This window comes from Zea mays, chromosome 1, assembly GCF_902167145.1.
Source record: "Zea mays cultivar B73 chromosome 1, Zm-B73-REFERENCE-NAM-5.0, whole genome shotgun sequence".
NCBI classification, from domain to species: Eukaryota; Viridiplantae; Streptophyta; class Magnoliopsida; order Poales; family Poaceae; genus Zea; species Zea mays.
Window position 1 is genome coordinate 222,136,717 of NC_050096.1, and position 10,584 is coordinate 222,147,300.

At 52.1% G+C, this 10,584-nt stretch overlaps 1 protein-coding gene across 1 annotated transcript; it reads right to left on the reverse strand.

Annotated features, from left to right (window-relative positions):
• Positions 1–9,073: 9,073 nt before the first annotated feature.
• LOC100276385 (uncharacterized) lies at positions 9,074–10,071 on the reverse strand. The gene has a single exon (NM_001150190.2). The coding sequence runs from the start codon at positions 9,971–9,973 to the stop codon at positions 9,200–9,202; it is 774 nt and encodes a 257-aa protein (NP_001143662.2). The 5' UTR covers positions 9,974–10,071; the 3' UTR covers positions 9,074–9,199.
• Between the last annotated feature and the right edge of the window lie 513 nt (positions 10,072–10,584).

Sequence of the window (10,584 nt, forward strand, 5' to 3'; positions counted from 1 at the left end):
GGCGGCGTCGCGTTTCGCTTGCAACTTCTTCTTGCCTTTCTTCTTGGTGCCGCGCTGAGTGGACGCCTCGGGGACATCTTCCGGCTGGCGGCTCTGGGGCTGCTTGTCCTTCCAGAAGATGGCCTCAACCGCCTCCTGGCCAGAGGCGAACTTGGTGGCGATGTCCATCAGCTCGCTCGCCCTGGTGGGGGTCTTGCGACCCAGCTTGCTCACCAGGTCGCGACAGGTGATGCTGGTGAGGAACGCACCGATGACATCCGAGTCGGTGACGTTGGGCAGCTCGGTGCGTTGCTTCGAGAATCGCCGGATGTAGTCCCAGAGAGACTCTCCCGGCTGCTGGCGGCAGCTTCGGAGATCCCAGGAGTTCCCAGGGCGCACGTATGTGCCCTGGAAGTTGCCGGCGAAGGCTTGGACCAGGTCGTCCCAGTTGGAGATCTGCCCCGGAGGCAGATGCTCCAGCCAGGCTCGAGCGGTGTCGGAGAGGAACAGGGGGAGGTTGCGGATGATGAGGTTGTCATCGTCCGTTCCACCCAGTTGGCAGGCCAGCCGGTAGTCCGCGAGCCACAGTTCCGGCCTTGTCTCCCCCGAGTACTTTGTGATAGTAGTCGGGGTTCGGAACCGGGTCGGGAACGGCGCCCGTCGTATGGCCCGGCTGAAAGCCTGCGGACCGGGTGGTTCAGGCAAGGGACTCCGATCCTCCCCGCTGTCGTAGCGTCCCCCACGCCTGGGGTGGTAGCCTCGGCGCACCCTCTCGTCGAGGTGGGTTCGACGGTTGCGGTGGTGGTGCTCGTTGCCGAGGCGACCCGGGGCCGCAGGCGCTGTGTTGCGCGTGCGCCCGGTGTGGACCGAGGCTTCCCGCATGAATCGGGAAGTCGTGGCGCGATGCTCCGAGGGGTACCCCTGCCTTCGGGAGGCAGAGCTCTCGGCCCGTCGGACCGCGGCATCCTCCAGGAGATTCTTGAGCTCTCCCTGGATACGCCACCCTTCGATGGTCGATGGTTCCGGCATCGCACGGAGTAGTATCGCTGCCGCAGCCAGGTTCTGGCCGACCCCACTGGAAGCCGGTGGCGGCCTTGCCCTGACGTCGTCGGCAATGCGGTGCTGGATGCCCTGGGGTAGATGACGCGCTTCTCCGGCCGGAGCTTGGTCTGCCCATTCCTGCCCGATGTTCCGGCGGAACGGCTCAAGTGTTCCTGCTCCCTCGTCGAGCCTGGCCTGCATCTCGCGGATTTGCTCGAGCTGTGCGTCCTGACCCCCCGCAGGGACTGGGACCACAGCTAGCTCCCGAAGGATGTCAACGCGAGGCGCAGGCCTAGGGGGATCACCGTTTTCCGATATACCAAGATGGTTGCCTTCGCCGGGACCCCCTAGATCGACGTGGAAACATTCACGACTTGGGTCGCAGTCCTCGTTGCCGAAGCTGCGGCTACCGTCGGAACAATCGGAAAGGCAGTAGTCGCATGCGATCATGAAGTCCCGCATGGCACTGGGGTTACCGAGTCCGGAGAAATCCCAACAAAAGTCGGGCTCGTCATCTTCCTCAGAACCCGAGGGTCCGTAGGTCGAGACGGCCATCAGCCGGTCCCAGGGTGACCGCATACCGTACCCCGGAGGGTTTGGACATGCCTCTATGAAGGCTTCCACCGAAGCGAAGTCGCCTGGTGGGTCGAGGATGAATCCAGAAGGCACGAGATGGGAATCGGTCGGTACCTCTTAGTCGACGGGCGGTGACGAAGTCACAACAGGGGTAGACTGCACCGTCGTCTCAGGTACGAGGGTGACGCCCAGCAAGTCCCTTGCGAGCATCCTGGCGTCGTCCGTTTGCTCGGAGTTGGCGTGTTGCGGGGAAACGGCGCTCGTCTTCGTCTCAGACGCGAGGTCGACGCCCGACGTGTCCCCCATTGGGGCGCCGGCGCCGTTGACTCGCTCGACAGCCGACGAGGTGCCGCCTCCTGCTTGGCCTTGGTTGCCCCGCCTCCTCCTCCGTCGACGGGGGAGGCGACGGGACAAACCCGAATGTTATTCTTCTGCCACGTGGGGAAGACGTCGTTGATTCCACCGCCGGCGGGCGGGTTGTCGGCCGCCATTGTCGCTGTCGCGCGGCGGAGGAAGGAGTATCATGTCGTAGCTGCCGTCGAGGGACATGAACTCAAGACTCCCGAAACGGAGCACCGTCCCGGGCTGGAAAGGTTGCTGGAGACTACCCATCTAGAGCTTGACGGGAAGCTGTTCGTCAACACGCAGCAGGCCCCTACCTGGCGCGCCAACTGTCGGCGTTTCGACCCCGGGGGGTCCCTGGACCGACGAGTAAATCGTCGCCGCGTGTCCTAGCCCAGATGGGTCGGCGCGAGACGGAGCACGAAGGGGGGCGAAAAGGGAGACAGGCATAAAGGGGAAACCCACGGCCTTCGTGTTGCCCTGCGCCCAGGTCGGGTGCGCTTGCAGTAGGGGGTTACAAGCGTCCGCGTGGGAGGGAGCGAGAGACCTTTACGCGCCGTCCCGTCCTCCCGCGCGGCCAACCTTCTCGTAAGAGAGCCCTGGACCTTCCTTTTATAGGCGTAAGGAGGGGGTCCAGGTGTACAATAGGAGATGTAGCAGTGTGCTAACGTGTCTAGCAGAGAGGAGCTAGCGCCCTAAGTACATGCCGTCGTGGTAGCCGGAGAGGTTTCAGCACCCTATTCATGTGATGTCGTGGCCGTCGGAGGAGCGCTGGAGCCTTGCGGAAGGACAGCTGTCGGGGTTGTCGAGTCCTTGCTGACGTCTCCTTGCTTCCGTAAGGGGCTGAGAGCCGCCGTCGTCATGGAGCACGCGGGGCGCCATCATTATTTGTTTACCGGGGCGAGCCAGATGGGACGCCGGTCTTGTTCCCCGTAGCTTGAGCTAGCTAGGGGTAGGGTAATGATGGCCCCCTGTGACGTGGTCGGTCCGAGCCCTAGGTCGGGCGAGGCGGAGGCTCCTCCGAGGTCGAGGTCGAGTCTGACTTCCGAGGTCGAGGTCGAGTCCGAGCCCCGGGTCGGGCGAGGCGGAGACCGTCGTCTGAGGCCAGGGCTGAGTCCGAGCCCTGGGGTCGGGCGAGGCGGAGTCCGTCGTCTTCCGGGGCCGAGGCTGAGTCCAAGCCCTGGGGTCGGGCGAAGCGGAGTCCGTCGTCTTCCGGAGCCGAGGCCAAGTCCGAGCCCTGGGGTCGGGCGAGGCGGAGTTCGTCGTCTTCCGGAGCCGAGGCCGAGTCCGTGCCCTGCGGTCGGGCAAAGCGGAGTTTGTCGTCCGAGGACGAGACGGGGGCCGAGCCCTGGGGTCGGGCGAGACGGAGCTTCCTATGGCGCTCGAGGCCGGACTTGGCTGCTGTCAGCCTCACTCTGTCGAGTGGCACGGCAGTCGGAGCGACGCAGGCGGCGCTGTCTTCTCGTCAGGCCGGTCAGTGGAGCGGCGAAGTGACTGCGGTCACTTCGGCTCTATCGACTGAAGGGCGCGCGTCAGGATAAGGTGGCAGGCCATCCTTGCATTAAATGCTCCTGCGATATGGTCGGTTGGTGTGGCGGTCTGGCCAAGGTTGCTTCTCGGCGAAGACTGGGCCTCGGGCGAGCCGAAGGCGTGTCCGTTGCTTGAGGGGGCCCTCAGGCGAGACGTGAATCCTCCGGGGGCGGCTGCCCTTGCCCGAGGCTGGGCTCGGGCGAGGCGAGATCGTGTCCCTTGAGTGGACCGAGCCTTGACTTAATCACACCCATCAGGCCTTTGCAGCTTTGTGCTGATGGGGGTTACCAGCTGAGATTAGGAGTCTTGGGGGTACCCCTAATTATGGTCCCCGACACTAGTGTTTATGTTTATAGTTCAAAGGATGAAGAGTGGACTTGGACTAAGACATTAAAGGAGCAATACCTCAAAGAAGATATTAGAAGACTCATTGAAGACTTACCAACTTTAAACAAAGTCCAAGACACAGACAAAAAAGCTCAAGTGAAGAAACATGAAGAATAGAAGACTAGGTTGTTGTTGGGTGCACCGGACCATTTGGAGTGTCACCAAACCAAGGCACCGGACCGAACACACAGAGAGTGTGTAAATAGCACACGTGCCTGTTGGCACTCCGACGAGACGCTAAACCCCAGGGGTTCAACGGACAACGGTTGGCTATGGTTAGCTCCAACGGTCATCTGACTTGGAGAAGGCTCACGACTATCTACAGAGTTACCTGTCTGAGGTGGTTGGCCCCCATGTGGGCTTCCTTTGTGTAGGGGCACCAACGAGGATGAGTAAGAATATTTCGTGATTCTTGATACCTCGATAAAAATACCAGCTTGTCAATGGTACTTTATATCTCTACCTTATTTAAGCTTCCGCATTCATATTGCTTCATTTAGGTGTGCTATTTATCATCCTTAGCTTAGTTACAAGCTAGTTGTTAGAACTAGAACTTAGGTTGGATAACTCCTTTTGCGGTAGATGTAGCAACATTTAGAAAAAATCTTACTTACATTAGCTTGCTTTGTTATCCACATATGTTTTGTTTAAGAGATTAATTAGATGCCAAGTTTAGAGTGGGAGTAATAGAAGTTCTAATTTACTCCTTAGGCGTCCAAATTCCTTTTACAGCCACTTAGTGTAAACAATACAAACCAACGTGTTGATAAGAGTGGAATGGTATATTTGAAAATATAACAGGGGAGGTAATAGAAAGATTGTTTTTTTAAACATCATGACTGCACTTTTAAACATCATGTCACCTTTCGTAAACCGTACTACTACGGTTGCTTGCTTATTTTCTTTTACACCTCATTTGGATGGCTAGAAATGGAACCTTTTCCAAGAAATAAATTCCAAGAAATGAATTATTTAGAATTCAATCGACTAGAAAGTGATTGAATTCCATTATTTTCGTTTGGTTATACAAGTAATTGAATTCCTACAATTAAATTCTAGATGTTGTATACTTTGCATACGGAATTTTAATACAAACAAGTAAGAATATCTAGGCTTTGCATCTGCTCTAATAATGAGCGTGAACAATTTACAACTGTCAGGAACTATTAAATTCATATGTATAATAGTTCCACTAAGGTAAGTCACACATAATAGTTTCATAAAGGCATCAAGTTAGCACATAAAAGTTCCACAAAGACATCAAATTTTCACACGACGGTTTCACAAAGCCACCAAGTTCGCACACAACAGTTTCACGAAGCTATCAAACTCACACACAACAGTTTCACAAAGCCATCAAATTCTCACACAACAATTTCACAAAGACATCTAAGTTCACACATAAGTTGTTCACTTCCTTAGTTGCATCATAAGCCACCTCTTCCTTCTTTCCATTGGGAGTGCCATCATCGACACAGACATAGAAATCCATGCATTACAGTGAGTCACCTTGCATCAATAAAGGTTCAGCAAACAGAATGATAATCAACAAAGGTTCATAACAAACACAAACATAAAAAATAGAAGCGTACATAGACACAGGCAAAAGGTTTAGAACAGACACAGACATAGAAAATAGAAGCATACACATACACAGAAAACAGAAGCATACAACTATCAACTTTGACCACGTCTCGCTTGATAATCAGCAAACATTTCACTAGCTTTGGTGTCTCTAAAATCATGCCACTCATTAGTTGATTCAACATGTGTAATCAGACTCATTTCTCCTTGATTTTCAGTAGGAGCAACAGAGATGACACTATCAACTTCATGTATTAGAATATCATCGATATCTCTTTGTCGATCCCTCAAAAAATTATGCAATATGCAGCAGGCATGTATGATCCTAATCTGCATAGAAAAATATGGCTAAGTCAATACACTATTAAAAACTAACAATTGAATTTTAATTGAGTACCTACTATGTTATACCTGATTTTCTAAATCAAAATACGAGCTGGTCCTCAAGATTGCCCATCAGATCTTCAATAACCCAAAAGTTCTCTCTATCACATTCCTAGCTGTTGCATGACGTAGGTTGAACAACTCTCGCGCGGTATATGGATTGTTGCCTTGAATAGTCCATTCATTCAAGTGGTACCGTGTAGATCGATATGGGGCGAGAAATCCCGGACCATTTGTATATCCGGCATCCACTAGATAGTATTTACCACTAGGAACAACAAATGAGTCCTCCCATGACATGGCGTCACGTAGTATGCGTGAATTTGAGGCCGACCCTTCCCATCCAGCCAAGACATACGAAAACTTCATTTGACGATCACAAACCCCTAAAACATTAGTGGTGATCCGTTGCTTCCTATTTTTGTACCTACCTTGGTCAGTCAATGGAACATTCACATCAATATGTGTGCCATCTAGTGCACCTAGGCAGTCCTCAAACCATTTCCACTTTGGATCCTCAGGTAGAGTGGTTTCTGGATCAGGAAGCTTGATGAACTCATGACTTAAAGATAGAATCCCTCTAAGCACTTCGTTGAAGTGTCGACTAATTGGTTCAAGGGACCACCCATATGTGCTACGAATCAGCCTCATTTTGGTGTTATGACCCACAATAAGCAGAAAAATTGCAACCTTTTCTTCTACCGACACAGTTAGGGTATCGTGTAGGCCACTCTTTTCCCGTAAGATGACACACAAGTCATTAAAAGATCTCTTAGTTAGGCGCAAACTGTCATAGCAATATACATTTGAACCCTGGTACAGATTACGTAGCATTTGTTTCCTGCACTCAACATTTCTCTCTTGAATTTCGTTAGCATCTATGATGTGTCTAGGTCTCCTTCGTTGATACCGGTTTGCAATTATAGCCATAATAGAAACATCTAATACAACAATCCTCTTTCACTTGTTTCTCTTCCTTTTAATTTTCTCCTCATTAGCATATTGATTTGATATCTAGAACATATAATTTATATGCAATTAGTCATTCTAGTCGAAAGCAAAAGGCTCTACACAAGAATAAAAAACACTACTAGTAGTAGCACGAGTTGAAAGAGAAGTATCGGTGTAGCCATGGAAAATGAAGGATTTGTTGGAGGTAACTAGATAAAGCTTCAGGCAACGACGTGCGCGACAAATCCTAAAACAGCAGTCAATTTAGAAAAACATGGAATGCAACAACCTAATTGTGCAAGTAACTTGCTGCATCAACTGTGCAAGTAATCTATAAATTGTGCAAGTAATCTGTGCAAAATTTTGCAAGTAATCTATAAACTATGCACTACTGGCACCTTGCTGCATCACCAAATACGGACTGCAAAAAAATTATTTGCTGCACTCTATAGATAGAAAAACACCCTTAAAGACACAAGCATTCCTATGCTTCTAAATGACCCAAGTGCCCAGGATAATTAAAAATTCAGTCCCTTCCTGTGTTTCCTCTCGGTTCTTATTATTTTGTGCCACCAATTAGAAAAGCTAGGTTCAGTGCATCTAGGAACTGACCCAGCTAATCCAATGGAATGGGGTAATTTGTACCATATATCTCTTGCTAAAGATAGCCGTGACAGTGTTAGAGAGTAGTAAAAAAAGTATCTGTTTGACAGCAAGGGACTAGAAGGGTTCTGAGCATGAGCATGTCGAGGGAGGAGATTACAGGTCTGTCAGGGGAAGATCTTGGAGCACGTCGAGTGTCATATGCATACAATATCCAGATATGACAATCTCTTGGGCATTAAAAACAATCTCACTGAGGCAATCCCATAACAAAAAGAATCCATTATGCCCTGTCGGAATAGAGCCTGCAGAAATTGCAGAAACCCACTGGTGTTGGCTAGAAGTAAAGGCTCGCTGGTGCTGTCGGGATAGGCTAACTGGAGAACAGAAACTGCAGAAACAAAGGCAAAGTAATACGAGGTCGGCAAAGACCTGACAGAGGCTCACCACTGGTGCTGGCTAGAAGTGAAGGCTCACTGGTGCTGTCGGAATATGCTAATTGGAGAACAGAAACTGCAGAAACGAAGGAAAAATAATACGAGGCCGACAAGGACCTGACAGAGGCTCACCACTGGTGCTGGCTAGAAGCCGAGGCTCAGAAGGGGAGATCACACAGACCGGAGGCGCGAGATGGAGGAGGTGGCGGTGGACGCGGGGGCAACTAGAGAACAGAAACTGCAGAAATGAAGGAAAAATAATATGAGGTCGGCAAGGACCTGACAGAGGCTCACCACTGGTGCTGGCTAGAAGCCAAGGCTCGGAAGGGGAGATCACACTGACCGGAGGCGCGAGATGGAGGAGGTGGCGGTGGACGCGGGGGCAGCTAGAGCACGATAGACGCAACCCCACTCGAAACCGTCCCTGTGCACGTCGGCATCGGTATAGCGCATGGTGAAGAGGACGAGAAAGACGGGAGATGGATGAGGGCAAGGTAGAGGACTCACTCGAGCTGCTTCTTCGATGGCGGAGCGACGCGACGGTCTTCGGCGGAGACGGGGAGGGCATTAAAGTGTCGAACCCTAGCCTCCTTTCTGGCCTTTTCCGATGGTGAAGGGTTTGAATTGAGAGGAGGTCATATTTGCTGGGTTTGGAATTATGTTGAAACGGTCAATTCAATTCCACGGACAGCCAAACAGACCAATTCTTGGAAAATGATTCAATTCACGCCAATTCTTGTTAGCCAAACAGCCTATTAGCTCTTTTCTGTTGTGCTCTTCTCAGGCTATCCACAAGCGTTACCCCTAAATTTTTCTCCCTATATCACTTTTTTGGGTCACATCATCAACATTTTACCCCCTATATTTTCATCTCCCGCAGCGGTTCCCCCTAAATACTCTCCCTATACCCCACTACAACTATAAAATATCATTTTCTATATCTACTACCAATTTTTTATTTACTAACAATTACTCGTGGCCCCACAGCACAGTGTTGTAGGGGATGAACAGTGATCCTCTAAATTGAGGGGGAGAGAGAAGGGGACCGCGCGCTAGGGGGCGCTGCAGGGGACAGCACTGCGGCCTGCGGCCGTAGAGTGAGTGCCCTGCAGGCGCCATGCAAGGGTAGGGGGCTGCCGGGGGGCAGCGTTGCTCAGCCTCAACGGACTGTGCAGCTACATCTAGACCCTAAGTTCAAGAATTGACGTGATGTTCTAGTAATTTTCGTACCCTGTTTATGTGTATCGCAATTCGGAGCCGAGCGAACGAGTTGCTCTTATATATACTCTGTATAAACTAATTAATTACAAAAAAACATTAATCCAAAAATGGCCATGTGAACAATGGAGCAAGCACATTGTAGCACACCGGCTACAGCGCCGCCGTTAGCCAAGGGCGTGGGTGTGGTTGAGGACGGAGTTGAGCCTCTGCAGCTTGAGTTCCTCGCGGAACTGCCGGATGAACAGGTCTGCGCGCGCGTTCAACTCCGCCTTCCCCTCAAGCGCCTCCCCTGCTTTGGGTACCCTCCGCCAGTCCGCCACCACCTTCTTGTGCTCCGTCGGCAACGCAGCGGTGGCAGAGGCTGCTGCTGACGGCGGCGACGCCAGCGGCTTCGTGCGATGGCGATGGGCTAGCGCGTAGGCCTCGTCCAAGCTAATAGCAGACTCATCATGTTCTTGCTCCTTCTCTGCATTGCCCTCCTCCTCCGTTGGCGGTGCCGAAGGCGCGTGGACCACGGCTGTTGCCACCGCCACAGAGGCGCTCGGTTGCGCGGTGCTGCTGATCGCTGCCGTCTCGCCGGTTGTTGCGGCCGCAGCCTGTGAATTGCGCTCAGTCGCGGACGCCGCCTCTGCTTCTGGCCAGCAACAGTGCGAGGCCGCGGCAGCACTGCTGCTTTCATCGATCGGCAGCTGCTCCACCTCCACGGAAAAAATGAACAAGGACCGGAGGCGATCCAGGACCATAGACGACCCGCTGCGGCAGAGCCTGCGCGTAGGCGACGGCGGCGTGGCCCCGGCGCCGCCGCTGCCGCTACCGCTGGTAGACATGACGGCAATGGCGCTGACGACGGCGTTGAAGAAGATGAACCACGCCGCAGCGGGGCTGAGCCACGGCGACAGCGGCCACCACGGTAGTAGCAGCGTTAGAAGAAACGCCATCCGAAGCTATAGCTCTGCTTGAGCTTTTGCGTATTGCTAGTATCGCCCAAAAGCTCAAAACCCATGCACAAGGAATGCGAGCTGTGCTTTTGTGATTTGTGAGTTGTTGCAGGAGCAGAGCAATATATATGCGATGGGACACACGGGCCCTCTGGGCAGTGGACGGCATGTTTTTGGTGACAGCTAGCCTGCCGCGCGCGGAACTGAACATGTGAACGGGACAGGTAAGCCGCGTAGATCCGCCGCGTCCCTGTTCCAACCCGGACCGGCAAAGCAGAGGTTGGCGCTTCGCTGTCCCTTCCCTCCTTTTGCATGCAAGTGGCACACGAGCTTCAAGTTAACTAAATAACTACTAGTCTAAAATCCAACCGAGTGCTGGGCCACCACGGCGATCAGCGAGAAGATTCGGTTTGGGATTAGGATCGCAGTCTGCCGCTGTTTTATTGGCTTCCAAATTACTGGTAGCCGTTGCGTACACACCGTTAGAAGTTGTACTCCTTGCGTAGTGGTTGTGGTTTAGAACAGCAAAACTAATAGCACAACGGAGAGAGTATGTCTATTTTCTTTTTTTATTACAAAAACATTGCTAATGCTTATCTTGAATATATTTA

What these genes read in the sequence shown, in the direction of transcription:
- LOC100276385 (NM_001150190.2), bottom strand. Translation starts at nt 9,973, where the DNA reads ATGGCGTTTCTTCTAACGCTGCTACTACCGTGGTGGCCGCTGTCGCCG.